The sequence below is a fragment of the Physella acuta genome, unplaced genomic scaffold, assembly GCF_028476545.2.
Source record: "Physella acuta isolate Inbredline_101_S28 unplaced genomic scaffold, ASM2847654v3 ptg000354l, whole genome shotgun sequence".
NCBI classification, from domain to species: Eukaryota; Metazoa; Mollusca; class Gastropoda; family Physidae; genus Physella; species Physella acuta.
In genome coordinates this window covers 80500-102231 of record NW_026731873.1, presented here as the reverse complement: position 1 = coordinate 102231, position 21732 = coordinate 80500, and the positions used below count along the sequence as shown (strand labels likewise).

The 21732-nt window shown below is 37.0% G+C and overlaps 1 protein-coding gene across 1 annotated transcript in view; it reads left to right on the top strand.

The window, feature by feature from the left end:
* Positions 1–21732, top strand: part of LOC131941261 (high affinity cAMP-specific and IBMX-insensitive 3',5'-cyclic phosphodiesterase 8B) — an 87694-nt gene that overhangs the window by 6686 nt on the left and 59276 nt on the right. Inside the window, exons 2-5 of the mRNA XM_059300397.1 lie at positions 7543–7599; positions 12159–12355; positions 15646–15705; positions 20608–20665. Of these exons, the coding sequence (XP_059156380.1) occupies positions 7543–7599; positions 12159–12355; positions 15646–15705; positions 20608–20665 (372 nt within the window). The remainder of the gene's footprint in view (positions 1–7542; positions 7600–12158; positions 12356–15645; positions 15706–20607; positions 20666–21732) is intronic.

The window sequence follows — 21732 nt, the reverse complement described above, 5'->3', positions numbered from 1 at the left end:
TGGTCTTCAAGCTTAAGTAGTTTCTGGTTGTTTTTAGCCCAACTGCATAATGCTGAATATTTACGTTGTTATGAGGATTATAGAAATAGAAAAAAAATCATACTACATCGGTGTAAAAAAACAAAAAACAAAAAAAAGTAAAATTCCCTTTCAAACCTGACGGTCTATGGGGTAAATAAAGTAGAGTTCACCTGTTTTTGTGACCCCGGCATATGAAGTGGTCAGCCTTATACCCAGACGCTGTTACTTTCATTAATGCGCTAGGTACTCATCAGGTTAACAGTTGAGCTCTCTACCGCTAGACCACTCCGTTCCCCTCACACACGCTATAATTCAAATGTTGGCGTATATATATATATTTAAACTGGTCCCTTTAAAACTGTCTAGAGTCCACGTATTGTATTAGAGCGGCAGCATTTCTTTCGGTAAACAGCGATTTGTTTATATTACACGAAGAAACGGAGCTATTTATCAAGGCTGGGTTTTTATGTCAAATTTACGGCCAAATTTACTTAAATAAACATTGTTTCACTCACTGTTCTCTCTTTCTCTTTACCACTCTCTATTCATCTCTAGATCTCTCTTTAGAAGTATATACTTTATTTTAGTTTTTGGTCCTTGTTCTGTATACCAAGGGCCACTTATATCGTAGACCTTGGGAAAATACTTAAGCATATTTGAGGCCATTTAATTTCTTAACCAAGGTATATTTACATACACTGACCACATGTTTTATATATGCATGGAGCCGATTATACAGTTGTCTAACGGCCTCATATATTACAGAACTACAGACACAAACTGTAGGCCAGGGGCCATTTGTATTATAGACCAGAAGACACTTATGTATATAACCGGGTCCCTAAAAGACGACTGGCCACTTATACTGTACACCAGGGGCCATGCATACACGCGGGGCCACTTATATAGTAGACTATGAGCCGTGTATTCCCATGGCCACTTTTATGACTGTCTAGCGACAAAAATAAAACCATAATCAGAACATCAATGACCGACTCGTTTTTTTTTATAAAGAAATGGAATAAGTCTGGGACTAAAAGAAGTAAAAAGGCAACATTGCCTCGGCTACGGCTACTCCGCCCTCGCTGATCCATCGTTCTTGGACTGGCGCCTCCTGCTAGTGGCAGTCAGCTCCAAGGTCAGGACTACACCATTTCAAGGTCAGGGCTACATCATTTCAAGGTCAGGGCTAAGCAATCTCAAGGTCAGGACTACACCATTTCGAGGCCAGGACTACACCATTTCAAGGTCAGGGCTACATCATTTCAAGGTCAGGGCTAAACCATTTTAAGGTCAGGACTAAGCAATCTCAGGGTCAGGATAACATCATTTCAAGGTCAGGACAACATCATTTCAAGGACAGGACAACATCATTTCAAGGTCACCACTACATCATTTCAAGATGAGGACTATACAATTTAGAGGTCAGGACAAAACAATTTCAAGGTCAGGACAAAACAATTTCAAGGTCAGGACTACATCAGAATCATGACTATACCTTCAAATTTCAATGTCAGAACTTCACCATTTCAAGGGAAGAACTACACCATTCCAGGTTGTGGGAGGGTGGGCGGCAGGTAGTGATGTCTAAGTTGGAGAGGCGCTCGTTATGTTTTAAAAAATGGAGTGACGTCAGAGCATGAAGAGTGGCTATCGCTGTGTGTGTGTGATCATGACCGGACCTCCTGCAATGAATATGTAGATGTGGGTGGGAATGATGATTAAAAATGTGGATGTGGATGTCTACAAAATTTAATATTGTTTTAAATTACAAATTTAAATTATATATTAAATACAATTATAAGATTACATTTTTATGACTGTTTCTTGTTTAAATCAATTTTTTAAAAGACTGTACTAAAAAAAATGATTGCTGTTCGCTCACACTTTTAGTATCATAAAACAGATTGCAAAATCAATGTCTGTTGCATTTTATTTCGTGAATACGTACGTGCAAAAGTAATTATTTATGTATGAAATGTGAGTGAAGCTCTCTCGACTTGCCTTTATTATTTCCTCACAACAGTTAAAAAGAAATATTTTTTTTTGATGATCGAAACTTTTAGACTACACAGAAATCCGACCTAGTTACTAGACTTAAGACAGCGTGTCTGACCTAGTAACCAAATCTAGACTACCATGTCTGACCTAGTAACTAGATCTAGACCACCTTGTCTGACCTAGTATCCAGATCTAGACCACCTTGTCTGACCTAGTAACCAGATATAGACCACCGTGTCTGACCTAGTAACCAGATCTAGACCACAGACAGCCGTGTCTGACCTAGTAACCAGATCTAGACCACCATGTCTGACCTAGTAACCAGATCTAGACCACTGACCTAGTAACCAGATCTAGACCACCATGTCTGACCTAGTAACCAGATCTAGACCACCATGTCTGACCTAGTATCCAGATCTAGACCACCATGTCTGACCTAGTATCCAGATCTAGACCACCTTGTCTGACCTAGTAACCAGATCTAGACCACCGTGTCTGACCTAGTTACCAGATCTAGACCAACATGTCTGACCTAGTAACCAGATCTAGACCACCATGTCTGACCTAGTAACCAGATCTAGACCACCATGTCTGACCTAGTAACCAGATCTAGACCACCGTGTCTGACCTAGTAACCAGATCTAGACCACCATGTCTGACCTAGTAACCAGATCTAGACCACCGTGTCTGACCTAGTAACCAGATCTAGACCACCATGTCTGACCTAGTAACCAGATCTAGACCACCATGTCTGACCTAGTAACCAGATCTAGACCACCATGTCTGACCTAGTAACCAGATCTAGACCACCATGTCTGACCTAGTAACCAGATCTAGACCACCATGTCTGACCTAGTAACCAGATCTAGACCACCATGTCTGACCTAGTTACCAGATCTAGACCACCATGTCTGACCTAGTAACCAGATCTAGACCACCATGTCTGACCTAGTAACCAGATCTAGACCACCATGTCTGTCCTAGTAACCAGATCTAGACCACCATGTCTGACCTAGTAACCAGATCTAGACCACCGTGTCTGACCTAGTAACCAGATCTAGACCACCATGTCTGACCTAGTAACCAGATCTAGACCACCATGTCTGACCTAGTAACCAGATCTAGACCACAGACCTAGTAACCAGATCTAGACCACAGACCTAGTAACCAGATCTAGACCAACATGTCTGACCTAGTAACCAGATCTAGACCACCGTGTCTGACCTAGTAACCAGATCTAGACCACCATGTCTGACCTAGTAACCAGATCTAGACCACAGACCTAGTAACCAGATCTAGACCACCGTGTCAGACCTAGTAACCAGATCTAGACCACAGACCACCATGTCTGACCTAGTAACCAGATCTAGACCGCCATGTCCGACCTAGTAACCAGATGTAGACCACCATGTCTGACCTAGTAACCAGATCTAGACCACCGTGTCTGACCTAGTAACCAGATCTAGACCACCGTGTCTGACCTAGTTACCAGATCTAGACCACCATGTCTGACCTAGTTACCAGATCTAGACCACCATGTCTGACCTAGTAACCAGATCTAGACCACCTTGTCTGACCTAGTAACCAAATCTAGACCACCATGTCTGACCTAGTAACCAGATTTAGACCACCATGTCTGACCTAGTAACCAGATCTAGACCACCGTGTCTGACCTAGTAACCAGAACTAGACCACCGTGTCTGACCTAGTAACCAGATCTAGACCACAGACAGCGTGTCTGACCTAGTAACCAGATCTAGACCACCATGTCTGACCTAGTAACCAAATCTAGACCACCGTGTCTGACCGAGTAACCAAATCTAGACCACCGTGTCTGACCGAGTAACCAAATCTAGACCACCATGTCTGACCTAGTAACCAAATCTAGACCACCGTGTCTGACCGAGTAACCAAATCTAGACCACCGTGTCTGACCGAGTAACCAAATCTAGACCACCGTGTCTGACCTAGTCACCAGATCTAGACCACCATGTCTGACCTAGTAACCAGATCTAGACCACCATGTCTAACCTAGTAACCAGATCTAGACCACCATGTCTGACCTAGTAACCAAATCTAGACCACCGTGTCTGACCTAGTAACCAGATCTAGACCACCATGTCTGACCTAGTAACCAGATCTAGACCACCATGTCTGACCTAGTAACCAGATCTAGACCACCATGTCTAACCTAGTAACCAGATCTAGACCACCATGTCTGACCTAGTAACCAGATCTAGACCACCATGTCTGACCTAGTAACCAGATCTAGACCACCATGTCTGACCCAGTAACCAGATCTAGACCACAGACAGCCGTGTCTGACCTAGTAACCAGATCTAGACCACCATGACTGACCTAGTAACCAGATCTAAGCCACCATGTCTGACCTAGTAACCAGATCTAGACCACCGTGTCTGACCTAGTATCCAGATCTAGACCACCATGTCTGACCTAGTAACCAGATCTAGACCACCGTGTCCGACCTAGTTACCAGATCTAGACCACCATGTCTGACCTAGTAACCAGATCTAGACCACAGACATCCGTGTCTGACCTAGTTACCGACCTGACATTCCCTGAGAGACCACCTGTCAGAGACGTCTCCCCCTGCCTGCACGCCATCTCGTGAAACACATTTCTCCCTGTCCCAGCGAACATCACCGAGTCCTCTCCACTTCCACCTTCTACTCACCTACGAGAAAACAACGTCTACAGAATCATACACACGAGAGCAAATGCTCCCAAAAACTGTCAGCGGTCTGTGGTTTACATTTAATGTGTATACATTTATACCGGTGTTTAACAAGACCCCCCCTCCCAGTTTTCTACCAACCTTTGAAACATATTCCGAACACATTCCTCGTTTTAACCCTGAAGCCCGTCCACAACTCTTTGATAAATCAATATCTTACAGATTTAAAGGGGCTGTACTTAAACTGGATTCAACGCTTCATCACTGCTACATGCTTGCGGGGGGTACAATTGTATATATATATATATATATATATATATATATATATATATATATATATATATATATATATATATATATATATATATATATATATATATATATATATATACATATATATATATATATATATATATATATATATATATATATATATATATATATATATATATATATATATATATATATATATGCATGCCTTTATGTATATAGGCATATATATACATATATATAAATAAATTTTATAAATATATATATATATATTTATATATATATATATATATAATACATACATATATATTTAGGCATATATATTTAGGCATATATATATATACATATATATATATATATATATATATATATATATATATATATATATATATATATATATATATATATATATATATATATATATATATATATATATATATATATATATATAGGAGGAGATAGAAATGCTTTTGTTACATCACAGATTTAGCTTCCATCTTTGTGGAATTTCCCATTCCCTAATGAAAATTGTGAAATTCTGCTGTTTGAATTTAAAAGTGTTCTTTTTTTGTCTGCCTCAATGTCTGTCTTTCAGTCTGTCTGCCTGATGGCATTCTGATGTCCGATTGATGCCCATCTGATATATGTCTCCTTCCCCTCCCCTCGATCTGTTTTCCTCGCCGTCGTCTCGTCTGTTCTATCGTTCACTGTCCGTCACTCTACCTCCCTCTGATAAATCCCCTGTCCATCCATCCTTCGGTTTTCTCCCCTAACGCCTGTCTAAAATCTCGACAAACATCTTCCCCATTTTAACTCGCTCTCTCCATCCGTTGTAGTTTTTTTTTTCCTCTGATTATTTATTCCGGACGCCGTTCTATAAATTATATTAATCTCATTTTATCTCCCTTTTTTTCAAACCCGTATATCTTTGTCTTCAACTAATTCGTAAGTTTTTCTTACTTGGAAAACAGGTATGTTTTTCGACAAATTAACTTAATATTAATTGTAACATACTAATTACAATATATTAGCTATTGGTCTTTTATATTAGCTAGATTCTAAACCTTTACCACGAATATATATATATATATATATATATATATATATATATATATATATATATATATATATATATATATATATATATATATATATATATATATATATGTGTGTGTATATATAAATCCCTGTCCCAATCCCAAATGACTAGATTCGGTCTTTACTGACGACTACCTATGGGCTTTATTGAATGTACCTGTAGACCATTACGACAGGTGGTGACGATGTAGTATGACTTGTTATACTCTACTTCATCTGTCTGAGTAGACACATACTGGCCGTCGCTATGGTGAGCTGCCAGGGTGGAGGTGGCGGTTAGGCACTACATATCACATCAGAGGCGTAACGACCCTTCCCTGCGCCCGGGGACAAACTTTCGATTTGCACCCACCCCCTCTAACTTTTGATTTGCACCCCCCCCCCTCACAAACTTTCGATTTGCACCCCCCCCCCCCCCTCGAACTTTTCATTTGCACCCCCCCCCCCCCCTCAAACTTTAAAATTGTTTTTCCAACTCATTTTGGCGCCCCCCGCCCCCCCCCTCGCTACGCCTCTGTATCACATAGACGGCGGGAGTGTGGGGAGGGGGTTGTGGCACCAAATACCGCTCACCGTGACGTGTTTAGCGAGAAGACTGGGTTGTAAACAAGGTCAGACAGTTAAATGGACATTGGTCAGTTTTGTTTTACGTCCAATCAACTAGAGATGTGTCTAGAACTTAAGGCTCTAGGTGGAGGGCATTGGAACAAACAGTTTTCAGTCGTCCAGTGTTGTTGTTTGTTTATTTTCTTTCACTTTGTTTCTATACATAACCTTTATAACTTGTGTCTTCTAATGACTAATCTTTTGTCATTTGTATGCTAATGTATACCATGTTTGTGTCTCTAATGCTAAAGCAGTAAATGACATATTTTTGTTTGGTGCTAGAATGGCATTCATTGTTTGTCAGCGTGCATCTGGGTAAAAAATCGTTGCTATGTTTATTAAAGACATTGACGCGTCGTTGATAAACATCCAACAAAAAAAAACACGCAATATTTCTATTGAAAGAAAAACAAGATGCATAACCACGCTGACTAAAGAGTGTCATTCTTCCAACAAAAAGTCTCCTCTAACCAACACAGAAATAAAAAAAAGATCAATTCTCTTTGTGGTTATAAATACGTACTTGTAAAAGTTAAATAAAGTTCCCTTTTCGAACCTAAAGATCCATGGAGTATGTGAAGTAGAGTTCACTTATTTCTGTGACCTTGGTGTATGAAGGGATAGTGAGGTGATGACAATGCCCAGCCGCCTTTACTTTCCCTAACGTGAGTTAGGTACCCATCAGAGCTGAGTGATCCCGGATTCAAACTCGAGTCTTTCTGGTTAGCAGTATATCGATCTACCATTATGTTACGACGTACTTTACAGTATTTAAATGTACTTATTAGGTTATATATGATTGAGACTATTAAATATACCGATAGATGACCTTTCACCTTTTGATTCCCCAGAACTTGGAGCATTTAGTCAAGTTTGGTCCAATGCTGCTCAAGCAGAAAGCCATGTCGGTAAGTGCAAGTTCCGGAACCCAACCAAAACAACAGAGACACATCCAGACAAATAGAACACAAATCTTACTAGACATCGTTTTTGTGTAGCGCTCAGACAAAACTCGTTTCCATTCAACAACCATACATCCACCCTTATTCTCATTTAATCTGTTTCGAGTATTTGCATTTTGCAATATTTCTCCTTTGTTCATATATATATATATATATATATATATATATATATATATATATATATATATATATATATATATATATATATATATATATATAATTACCTCGTGAACACAGCACAATATAATGTATATTTTTAAATTGTCATGTTATGTCACACGACCTCACACATATTGTGATTTGTCAGCATACACAAAAATAGTTCGGCCTATTTTACACTGAACTACATTCTAAATATTTTCATTTCTGTGTGATTATCTCCCTAGATACAAAGTGCAGACATTATTGTCTATCTCTTGCTTGTGTCTGTCCTACATCTAGAATCTTCACATAAATGTCTGTCTATCACCAGCTTGAATTGATTGTGTAAAATGTTTATGCTTAACATATTTGCCAAACATTGAGTGGGGAGTTAGATCATTCAAGCTTATATTACTAAAGTAAGTTTTAATTTCCGTGTCGTATTACTTATCCGTTCAATTTTTTTTTTAAAATGTGCGTGGCTGCTTACGTAAGTTTAGTGCGGCTCTAGGGTTCTCGGAGGTATGTCAGATGTTACTGAGCCCACCCAGCTAAAATGGGTACCTGTATAGCATCATGCTTAGTCTACGATGCTGGGCTTTTGCTTGATCTACACAGGTGGGCTGGTGTACACAAAAGTTAGCTTCAGATACACTAGCACACCTAAGCTGCTAGAACTCAGGTGTATGAAAGATGTGACGTTAGTCACAACAACAACGCCAATATAGGTAGAGCTTAAACAACATCACGATGTGAAGTTCTCAAACAACATCATGATGTGAAGCTAACAACCCAACCACAACAATTGTCACGATGTGAAGATAACCACAAAAGCAACAGCATGATGTGAAACTAAGTACTGCAGCAACATCTAACCACAACAGCAACATCATTATGTGAAACTAAGTATTGTAGCAACATCTAACCACAACAGCAACATCATGATGTGAAACTAAGTACTGTAGCAATATCTAATTACAAAAGCAACATCATGACGTGAAACTAAGTACTGCAGCAACATCTAACCACAACAGCAACATCATTATGTGAAACTAAGTACTGTAGCAATATCTAATTACAAAAATCTAATTACAAAAGCAACATCATGATGTGAAACTAAGTATTGTAGCAACATCTAACCACAACAGCAACATTATGATGTGAAACTAAGTACTGTAGCAACATCTAACCACAACAGCAACATCACGATGTGAAACTAAGTACTGTAGCAACATTTAACCACAACAGCAACATTATGATGTGAAACTAAGTATTGTAGCAACATCTAACCACAACAGCAACATTATGATGTGAAACTAAGTACTGTAGCAACATCTAACCACAACAGCAACATCACGATGTGAAACTAAGTACTGCAGCAACATTTAACCACAACAGCAACATTGGTATGTGAAGCTAACCACAACAGCAACATCATGATGTGAAACTAAGTACTGCAGTAACATCAGTTTATGAATCTAACCACAACAGCAACATCATGATGTGAATCTAGCCATCACAACGACATCAAGATGTGAAGCTCTCAAACAACACTATGATGTGAAGTAAACTACTACAGTAACATCAAGATGTGCATCTAACAAAACATCAAGACATGTCTCTAACTCCACAGCAACATCATGATGTGACTTCAACCACCAAATCAACATCATGAAGTGAATCTAACCGACACAGCGACACCATGATGTGACTTCAACCACCACATCAACATCATAATGTGAAGCTAACATCTACATCAACACTATCTAAACAAACATTTCACAACGCCCACGGATATTACAATCGTGGCCAAGTTTAGATACAATTTACACAAATTATCTTAACACTCGCTAATGAACTGTCGGCGAGAAAGATTTCGTTTATTAAAATAACTGGTTCCTATCGGGGCATCAAGTTATTCCAGTGTACTTTACAGAATTATTTTTTCGGAAAACAAATGGTGGAGTATTGTGTTACTTCATTTAAAATCTGCGTGGCAGTGTTGTGTTTCAAACTAAAATATCCCGAGGATATTTTAAAACAACAGATGTAAAATATGAGTAATTGTGAGATTTAATTAGATTAATTAACCTAAGTATGTTTTGAAATTGTTTTTATAAAAGGTTAGTATGTGTCGTACTCACGTTGTTAAAATATTCACACAATCTGTTGTATGGCACAACAGTTATGTAAGATGTTGACACATTATTTTAAATAGCATATGCTCTTAAAGGTTACAAGTATCGCTTTAGTAGTTTCACCTTTACAGTTCAGTAGATTTACTCTTCTTTCGTGGTTACCAACATCTACCTTACAACACAAAAACAGGAAAAAATTCTTGTCATTATATCCTATTACTTTAATGTCAATCTTAACAAAGATACTCTCAGAAAATACAAATAACTTTAAAACATTTTATTACTATCCTGTATCATGTTTAGTAACATTATACTACATTTAATACTCTCCCGTTTGTATAATGTTTAGTAACATTATCTTACATTTGTTATAAGCCTGTTAGTCTAATGTTTGGCAACATCATCCAAGTTAGCAGTAAATTCGCGATATTGATCTGGCCACCCCACGTGAGGTTGATATTGAATTACCTCTGCAACTGTAAGCTGTAAGGGAACACTCTTTGGCCCATCTTACCTTACAAATACATATATTTTTACTAATGGAAAAGTATTTTCAACAAACAGCAAAAATGAAAATATTTAATTATAATATGTTATTTGAGATTTTGTAAAAATGTTTTCATTTCTGCAGTTAAGTGGGTAGTATTTCAAACATCTGTTTTCACGATAAAACAGGCAACATTTTTGAACCTCAACCTTTTCAAGATAAAATAAGCAACATTTTAAACCTCTCTTTTCACAGTAAAGTGGGCAAGATTTCAAATCTTGAACTTTTTAGAATAAAATGGACATTTACAACCCAGCCCTTATCAAAATGAAATGTACAACATTTACAACTTAGCCCTTAACAAAATGAAATGTACAACATTTACAACCCAGCCCTTAACAAAATGAAATGTACAATATATTAACAACTTAGCCCTTATTAAAATTAACTGGACAACATTTACATCCTAACCCTTTTTAAAAATAAAATGGACAACGTATTTTACAACCCAGCCCAAGGACGATAAACCTGGCTACATTATCAGCGTCCCGTGCACAATTCAGCACGTAGAACACTTAAGAAGCTCATTGAATCTGATTATCACGACGTATTAACATGGCTTCAACATTCTCCGCGATATAAAAAAAATCGCTACTTCTCTGTATTATTAAATCCGTCGAGTTTTTAGTAATTCCTACACAACAGCCACGAATCGTGCGGGTCTTCAGTGAAGATTTATAAAAAACGACATTAATATTCCATTTGCTAGCAGCTCTTTTATTACATTTTTATTTCTGTAGAACTTTTTATCTCCCTTTATTCGCTATTCTTGGGTTTTTTCCCTTTAAAATTCTTTCAGTTCGATATGTCATGTTTCTAGCCATTATCTGCCTAATCTACTTTCTTCTGGCCCCTTTTTTATCTCCCTTATTTCATCCCCTATTCTGCGCATCCTTTTTTATTTTTTATCGGTCTCAAGATTTTATCTCCGCAAGATGTCTGTCGTTTTACTATTTTATATTCCAAGTATTTATATTTTTTGTATTTAAGTACCGTAGTACGGTAATTTGATCTTTCCGTGCCTTTTTTTAATCTTCCGATTTTTTATTCTAATTTTAAGACTAAATAAACAGAAAATTGTCTTGTAACGTCCTTTAAAAAAGTTTCATTTTCTCTTTAAGTAATAAAATTAAGTTTTTTATTTAGTCTTCTTTTCTGAGTTTTTTGGTATATGATTATTTTGTGAGTTTTCTTGTGGGCTGTGACTTTTTACACAATTTAACTCTATCGGCGTAGTCACATCTAGCATTGTCTTAGTTTGGTAAGGGAACTCAAATGTTGTATAAAGAAATAGGCAGAGATAAAATACATGAGAAATGTATCGAGTTGGAAACATAAAGTCCACTTAAAGTAGACATAGAAGTAGACATAAAGTGCACTCAAAGTAGACATAGAAGTAGACATAAAGTGCACTCAAAGTAGACATAGAAGTAGACATAAAGTGCACTTAAAGTAGACATAGAAGTAGACATAAAGTGCACTTAAAGCAGACATAAAAGTAGACATAAAGTGCACTTAAAGTAGACATAGAAGTAGACATAAAGTGAGAGATCTAGAAGAAAATTTGTGTTTCGTTTATAAAGTAAACACCAAGTAGACTCTCGATTCTACCTGAACCATAACTCAACCTATCCTGTATCTACTGTCCAAATAACTATACCTCGACTCTACTTGACCAGGTCCTGCTGGTGTTTGGGAAAGAAGACGGCCAGTCTGACGGCTTCTGGTGGGCAGCTGAGAAGCTGGGGTACCGCTGCAACATCGCTGGGACGCCAGAGAACGCCCTGGAGACCTACCTTAAGTACCAGTACGATGTTGTTGTTATTGACGCCAGGAGCGCACACCACAACAGCTTCGATGCTGAGGCTCTCTGCAGGTGAGATGGTGTGGGGCTGGTGTGGTAATGGTGCTGGTGCTGGTGGATGGTGTATGGTGTAGTTATGGTAATGGTGTGATGGGGCAGTTGTGGTGCTGATTCTGGTGTATGGTGTGTTGATGGTGTGGTGTCCTCTATGGTGTGGTGTTGGTGGTTGGTAACTTAGATGGTATGATGGTGGTGGTTGTGTCAGTGTGGTGCTGATACTAGTAGTTGGTGGATTAAAATCACAAGGTCACGGGTAGTGGCGGTCTCGGAAGTCCAGACGTAGCGAAAAATGATGCTGTAAAATTTAAAAAAAAATGAAATCAGATACGAACGCTGTTTGACCTGTCCGCTTGACAATTAAGTCCACACTTGATTATATGTGTTAAGGTTTAAATATGGGGTCGAAATTTAGGCTGCGATGGGGGATATAATTATGGTTATGTTTAGTTTGGGATAGTGTTTATCTGCTAGGTGTTAGGTTTATTGAGCTTTAGTTAGCTACAAAGTTGAAGCTTTTAGGGTTAAGGGTTATGGTTTAGTTTATGGTTGTGTTTAGGTGTAAATTTTGTTTCAGGGTTAGATTTACTTATAAGTTTATGTCTAGGTCTAATGCCAGTATCGGTGCAAAGTTTTCTTTATTGTTCAGAGTTTAGTTTAGTTTTATGTTTGGGGTCTAGCTTTATATTCGGAGTTTAGTTTTATGTTTAGAGTTTAGCTTTACTTTTAGAGTTTAGAGTTTAGCCGTACGTTTAGAGTTGAGCTTTATGTTTAGAGTTTAGATTTATGTTTAGAGTTTAGCTTTACGTTTAGAGTTGAGCTTTACCTTTAGAGTTTAGCTTTACCTTTAGATTTTAGCTTTACCTTTAGAGTTTAGCTTTACCTTTAGAGTTTAGCTTTACCTTTAGAGTTTAGCTTTACCTTTAGAGTTTAGCTTTACCTTTAGAGTTTAGCTTTTCCTCTGTAGTTTAGCTTTGTGTTTAGAGTTTAGCCTTACGTTTAGAGTTTAGCTTTAAGTTTAGAGTTTAGCTTTATGTGCATATTTTAAAAAAATCAACCTGGGGTTAGCCGAGGTCACTTGATTATTAAAAGTGAAACCGAGTGCAGTCAGGTCGAGACGACAGTCAGCTCTGACCTAGATCGATCTCTCAATCAAACCACTCGACAGATGTGATTAACGCATAAATAAAATCTCTGGCCCATCAGGAAATAAACGTGAACATTTATGCATGAACATTTTTGTACGCGAATATTATTTCCACGGAAATTATAAATACGAATATTACAAATACGAATAATATAAATAGGAATATCAAATTTATGAATATTATATACGAACGTGTTTTTATGGGTAGCTATTTCTTATCTACGTCAGACTGAGTGATGACGGAATAAGATGTTGTTTATCTAAAGAAAAGTTGTAACCCGTATATTGGATTTAATATTGCTGGTTTGGATAGGGGGGGGGGTAGTTTTATGCCTTGCCGATATGCAAATGTGGTCGATGCGTTTAGATCAGTGGTCGATGCGTTTCGAAAAGATTTTAGTTCTCTTTTCCAATAACAATAAATCAAAAGTTGGTATGCGCTTGCGTAACATATATTGGTTATTGCTTTGGTTTATATTGTTATTGTTTTTTTAGATTGGTCGAAATACCGAATGAAGTCTGTCCCATAAAATCGATTTAACTTGGTTTTACTATGCGGGAATAAAATGTACATTTATACCAAGGGAAAGTTAGTTCAAATAAGATTCTGACAATTTGAAAAAAGGGAGATAAGATTGGTGACACTGGATAAGTTATCGTTCCTGTTTAATTGTACACTCGTTGACCGTGGTGACAGCTATACAAAAATAATTAAGTTGAAAACGTGATTAATGTCTGTAACTCGCAGTATGAGATGGGGCCGGGCATCATTAGCTGACTCATGATTGGAGATCAGTGCAGGATTATAAATGAATGTTGAGATTATTGACCGAGATATTTCAAGATTACGATTAAAGATTGGTGACCCTAGCTAAATAAATAATATGGCTGAAGTTTAGAACTGCATTATGGCAGATAATTAATACTAGATAATGACTTAATGATTAATGCTGGATTTTATGATTAAATATTAGTACTGGATTATGGATGAAGATTTCTGACAGATTATGACTTAGAATTATTGTTGGATTACAACTGCATTATGTCTGAAGCTGAGCACCTGATTAAGTAAATCTTACTTAACGTTGTAGTGCCTCGCTAAACGACCGTTATAATGTAAATCTTACTTAACGTTGTAGTGCCTTGCTAAACGACCGTTATAATGTAAATCTTACTTAACGTTGTAGTGCCTCGCTAAACTACCTTTATAATGTAAATCTTACTTAACGTTGTAGTGCCTCGCTAAACTACCTTTATAATGTAAATCTTACTTAACGTTGTAATGCCTTGCTGAACTACCTTTATAATGTAAATCTTACTTAACATTGTAGTGCCCCGTTAAACGACCGTTATGGGCAAATGTTAATTAACTTTGAACGGCCTCGCTGAACGACCGTTGCAAGACCATCATTTCTTTCCCGTCCCAATGCCTAAAACGAGGCAGAAGTTACGTAGCAGATGGCATATGACGTCACGTGGGACCACCTGCTGGGTGCGAACTTCCAAACATACCGAGGGTAACCTAATAATTAGCTCATTAACTCCAACCGGCAAGTCATTAGTGAGAGGCTGCTTAATAGTAGCGTGTGTGGGCCATACATTATATCTACGTATGTGTATACCTACATACATCCCAATGTTATAGGCCTATATATATATATATATATATATATATATATATATATATATATATATATATATATATATATATATATATATATATATATATTAGAATCACGAAAATATAGGCATACATCACATAAAATATATAATTATAACTTCAAATACTTATAAATGTATATGTATATTATTATGTATATCATATATTTGTATGTATTTATATTTATATAGTGCAATATAAGTATATATCCGTATATACTAAAAGTTATAATTTAATTACTGATTATTTAAGTATATTTATATTTATTCATTTATTTATGTATACCGATTTTATTTTTGTAATTCATTTTATTTCTAAAAGTGTGAATAATGTCGGTATTCGGAAATGTTCTATTTAGAAATGAGCTCCCCAAATACAGAAAGGTATAGGGCTTTTACCAGCACTTTGCCGGGGTTACTGTACTAATAGATCTAAGTTCCCATGAGGGACATAGATAACTTGTCCACTTGTGACTAACCCGAGATTTGTTTTCCCCAGGTCTATCAAGGCGACCAAAGCCAGCGAGTTCACGGTGTTGGTGGCTGTCACGAAGCGATAGTAAGTGTCTGTCTTATATGTTACCTGGTGTCTGTCTTATATGTTACCTGGTGTCTGTCTTATATGTTACCTGGTCTATGGCTAGCTGGACGGTCAGTAGATGGGATGGGGGGGGGGGAACATTAGGATGGTCAGGTGATTGGGGGGTTTTCGGGGATGGGGGTAAAAAATCAAATTATAACAACATAATGACGCCAGATTCTTCTTTTTGTAACGTGTGCTGATTTGCGTAACAATGTCTCTCTGACTTCAGTTCCCCACCCCCCCCCCCTCTCTCTCTCTCTCTCTCTTAATCTCTACACGTGTATACACACATACATGTATATATATATATATATATATATATATATATATATATATATATATATATATATATATATATATATATATATATATATATATATATATATATATATGTATGTATATATATATATATATATATATGTATATATATATATATATATATATATATATATATATATATATTTATTTATTTATTTATATATATATATATATATATATATATATATATATATATATATATATATATATATATATATATATGTTTATAATACTTTATCCAAAAATAAGAAAAAGGATTTTAAAAACTTAAAAAAATGCTAAATATTCTTCAGACAATTGTTCAATTTATCTCTTGACCGGAAGTCATACATACGTCTATCATTAGTCACCTAGGTTATGTTGCATGTGAATTTGAGACAGCTGTTGTCTTGTTGTCTTGGCTTACTTTGTATTGTGTCTATAAGGCAACACATATCTGAAATATCAGAAGTTCATAAAGGAAATACACAAACATTACTAATCGTGGTTTTATTTTAAAACCATCGTTTGGGAAAACCCGTTTGTGTTCGAATTTTTTTTTTTTGTAAATAAGGCAAAACAACAACAGTAAAACTCACAGCTTCCTGATAAATGCTACCACATCATAAGTCCCAAGGTCACCTCCCATAACAGCAGTGCCCCCCCCCCCCCCCCCCCACCAGAAATCCTCAAGGTCACGGCCGAGTTCCCCACGAACAGATGTAGACGCCGGTCGGGTTGTTGTCGCTGTGTTGTGTTGGGAGATTTAACAAAAGTCGGTGGAGGTTTGCGGGAAAATGGGAAAGTTGAAAAAAAAAAAAGTAAACAGCCATGTCACGTGACTGCCAAAGGTCAAAAATGTTTTGTTTGTTTTGTGAGGCTGTAACAGATGCCTTTAAGTTGGCCAGGACAAATGTGTGCCATTTTTTTTTTCTCGTACGGTTTGCTGAAAAGTACTTTAGTACTGGGTTTACGGCTGTTTAGGTTACAAGATTGTTGAAAGGTATAGGTTTATACTTACAATGTTGTGTTAAAAGGTATAGGTTTATGGTTACAAGGTTATGTTAAAAGGTATAGGTTTATAGTTACAAGGTTGTGTTAAAAGGTATAGGTTTATAGTTACAAGGTTATTAAAAGGTGTAGGTTTATGGTTAGTAGATTGTTAAAGGTATAGGTTTATGGTTAAAAGATTGTTAAAGGTATAGGTTTATGGTTAATAGATTGTTAAAAGGTTTAGGTTTATGGTTTAAAGAAATTAAATGTATAGGTTCAGGTTAATAGATTGTTAAAAGGTATATGTTTATGGATAAAAGATTGTTAAAACAGTTTATGGTTACAAGGTTGTTAAAAGGTTTATGGTTATGGTCTCAGAATTAGGTGATGTGTTTCACCTATGCATTCACTCCATAGTTTCTTTCAGACATTTTGCTTCACGGAGAGAGGGGGGGGACTTGAATCTTCAAAAGGGGAGGTGTTGGGGTGCTGACAATGGTTAAAGTATATATTTTCTATTAAAATATATTTTAAAGTCTATTTAGTCAATATACAAGCCCTCCCCCCCCCCCCACCCATGGAGAGATGCATGAAAGAAACAACAAACTATCTGTATTTGAAAAAATACCCCTATTAGATATTGACAGGATAACCTTAGCCTAAACTCTAAATTCTAGTTTTTGATTAAGCTGTCTCAAACTTGTTCTCTAAAATAGCACCTGTTCAACCTGACCTTTATAGCTGTCTCTAACTTTTAAATGCGTGTCTTAACACTCCAGATAAGACAGTCCAACGCTTCTTTTGAAATCAATTGACAGGAACTCCTAGCCTAGCGCCCTGCGGCAACTAAACTCGCTTAATAAACTTGGTAAACAGTTGCCGAGATGGATTAGGTCTTAATAGACTAGATTAGTGCTTCTTAGATAGTCTACATTAGTGGATCTCAAATAGTCAAGATTAATGGTCTAGTTTGTTGTGGTGGTTCGCAGAGTCTAGATCAATAGTTCTCAAATAGTCTAGTTAAGTGAATCTCAAATAGTCTCCTTAGGTGGTTCTCAAATATTCTAGATTAGTGGTTCTCAAATAGTCTAGTTTAGTGGTTCTCAAATAGTCTAGTTTAGTGGATCTCAAATAGTCTAGTTTGGTGGTTTTCAAATAGCCTAGTTAAGTGAATCTCAAATAGTCTCTTTACGTGGTTCTCAAATAGTCTAGTTTAGTGGTTCTCAAATAGTCTAGTTTAGTGGTTCTCAAATAGTCTAGTTTAGTGGTTTTCAAATAGTCTAGTTTAGTAGTTTTCAAATAGCCTTTTTAAGTGAATCTCTAATAGTCTAGTTTAAAGGTTCTCAAATTGTCTAGATTAATGCCTGTCAAATAGCCTAAATTAGTAGTTGTCAAATAGTTTATGGTTCTCAAAAAGTCTAGTTTTGTGTTTCTCAACTAATCTAGTCTAGTGATTCTCAAAGCCTGTAACAGATATTGTCAAATCTTTTAACGCTTGAGTTAACTGGGCCCCCGTCTTGTGTGATAATTTCTTCTGTTTGCCAACTTTTTACTTTCTCGTATATACGAAGTATAGAGAAAGTATTGTAATCGTGCAAAAAAAAAATCGAGATTTTTACAAATCTCGACGTTTTACACCTCACTGATACGGAAAAACATAATTTTGCAATCTTGTCCGTATGTCTGTGTGTGTGTCTGTGTGTCTGTGTGTCTGTCCGTGTGTAAACACGATAACTTGAGTACCGTTACAGCTAGGTGGATGACATTTCATATATAAGTATTTTATCAAAATCGTAGATCCGTATCAACTTTTGAGCGATTTCCGATAACCGGAAGTGGTACTTTTCCTACTTTTAATTTTTCAAAAGCCTATAACTTGAGTACTATTTCAGATAGATAAATGAAATTTCACATGTAAGTAAAAGATCTAATTCTCTACCTTCTGTTAAATTTTGAGTAATTTCCGTTGACTGGAAGTAGTACTTTACGCTACTTCCGATTTCTCAAAAAACTAATGTAAATTTTAAAAGCACTAATAATATTGCGCACTATTATGCGCTTTTTTATTTGGCGTTCACTTGGTGTGCAATTAATTTGTCTACGAGATTTTATTCTATTTTTAAAACTTTAACTTTAAGTATTTAAAATGGATTAAAAATCATGTCTATAGCCCGAGTTCCCATCCCCTGTTATTTTATATAAGAATATTCGAGAAAGTTTAGGGGAGATCACTCCCGGTTTATTTTTTTTTAGTAGAGTTTAGCTCTTCACATCACAAATATCACATCCATCTGGTGCCTTAATCAAAGTACGCCCGCTAACTGAGACGCCCAGTAAAGTACTGTATTAGCCCACGCTTATCCCATCATTAGTATGCATGTGGTATTTAATTAACCAGCTTAATTAGCAGGCCGCGTGAAGTAATCACGGATGCAAGAATGAAAACAGCAGATTTCTAAATACCACACTTTTCCATGTGCACCCACGCCCTAAATACTTCCCTAAACAACACCCCCCCCCCCGAACTCCCCTGTCCTATGTAAGTGCCTAATAGAACCCCCCCCCTTTCTTAAATTACCCCCCCCCCCCCGCACAGACACTCAACACACGTAGACATTTAATAAGTGACTGAACTACTGCCTATACATGTAACACCCCAACTTCCTTGTGCTAAAAATTTTCTTTAAATCCTCGCAAATCCATACTAGGTGGCGGGGCAGTGGGGAGGGGGAAGAGTTGGAGATTAACGTCAAATGGCAGCCATCTTGTAAAATTACTGTCGATGGAGGGAATGACAGAAAGAGCGGGGGGGGGGGGGTATAGAGTATGAAGCGGAAGTAAAGAAAACGCAAATATCTAAAATAGAGATTTGGTCAGATTAAGAAAGAAAGATACGAAACAAAAGATGAAATGAGAGTTTAAAAAAGGAAGGATATAATAATGGTATACGTAGCTGTGTAACACTTTTTGTTTTGATGATAGTCCTTATATCACTGAATCAGTTAACAAAAGGTATCTTTCTATTCAGTTGTATTGTTTTAAAATAGGTTCCTTTGTGTTATTACTTTAGATAAAAATTTAGTATAAAATCTTGGCTATGAAAAATAAATAAAATAACAAAACTAAAACATTAATAAATAAATAAATCATTCCATAACCCCGGGTGTGATGTGTGTGTGTGTGGGGGGGGGGGGGGTGCGTTGGGGCACAAGTTGATTTTTTCATAATCTTTTTTTATTTTGGTCATCTTTCCCTGTCTGCTGCTGTTTTAAGTAGTTCTGCAATGGCTGTTCAGCCGTTCCTTGATGTTCTCCATCCACTATCGTCTTTACCTTCCTCGTCTTCTAACGCTGTACACCGTGCTCTGCAGAGTGGCTTTATACAGCACGTTATAAACATACAATACGTTTAAAAACTAGACAAATAGAACCACAAATAGCATGGATAAACACAGATCGACTGTTCTAGAACTGAGACCATGGACAAGGTGGTACAAAGTAAATAAACAATGATACAATACCCGCTGACTTTACTAAAAGAAAAAATCTAAGTAAAAAATCAGTACAATATTTTTTTATGTGTCCTCAGCTGTGATGACAAAGAGGAGCCGTCCATTCTTCCTTTGCTGCAAGCCGGCTTTACCAGAGTAAGTGCTTTGTGTTTTGTTTTTGTGCCGGCTTTTTTAGAAGGTTTGTGTTTAGGTTTTTGTTCCGGCTTTACCAGAGTAAGTGCTTTGTGTTTTGTTTTTATGCCGGCTTTAGCAGAGTACGTGTTTTGTGTTTTGTTTTTATGCCGGGTTTGTCAGCGGATGTTGAGGTTTTTTTTTAGTGCCGGCTTTACCAGAGTAAGTGGTTAGTGTTTTGTTTTTGTGCCGGCTTTTCTAGAAGGTTTGTGTTTTTGGTTTTGTGCCGGCTTTTCTAGAAGGTTTGTTTTGTTTTTGTGCCGGCTTTTCTAGGTTTGTGTTTTTGTTTTTGTGCCGGCTTTTCTAGGTTTGTGTTTTGTTTTTGTGCCGGCTTTTCTAGGTTTGTGTTTTGTTTTTGTGCCGGCTTTTCTAGAAGGTTTGTGTTTTGTGCCGGTTGTTCTAGAAGGTTTGTGTTTTGTTTTTGTGCCGGCTTTTCTATAAGGTTTGTGTTTTGTTTTTGTGCCGGCTTTACCAGAGTATTGTGTGTTTTAATGCCGGCTGCACCATATGGTTAGTGTTGTGTCTTATTACATTATCCAATCTGTAGCACCTGCCGCTCTGGTGATGACCTTGTGCCGGAACAGTGTGACCCTTTCCACGAACAGGTCACGTCTGATCATCTGGGTTTATTGGATTAGTGACGTCACTAAGTCGGGCGTCACCAGGTGTGCTAACTGATGGTGTCACCCCGCCCCTGAAATCAATTCTAAATTTTCGGTTTGGTGTCACCCCTACCCCTACTATTTTATTATCAAACATTGTTTTGACAGAACATTGTACGATTTGGCTTCTCCCCTATATGGAGTCACCCATTGCTGACCACACCCCTCCCGCCCTGTGACGTTACTTAACTGAGTTAATATATTTGAACCTGATCTATATTATCCCGTGGAAATAACCTTATATTCATGAAAAACATCTAAGATAGAAAGCATCTAAAAATATGTTGGTTAAAAATAGACTTCAAGGTCGAACTACACAACAAACCGCTAGGCTCGATTCATGGCATATTGTAATAATGATAAAGTGAG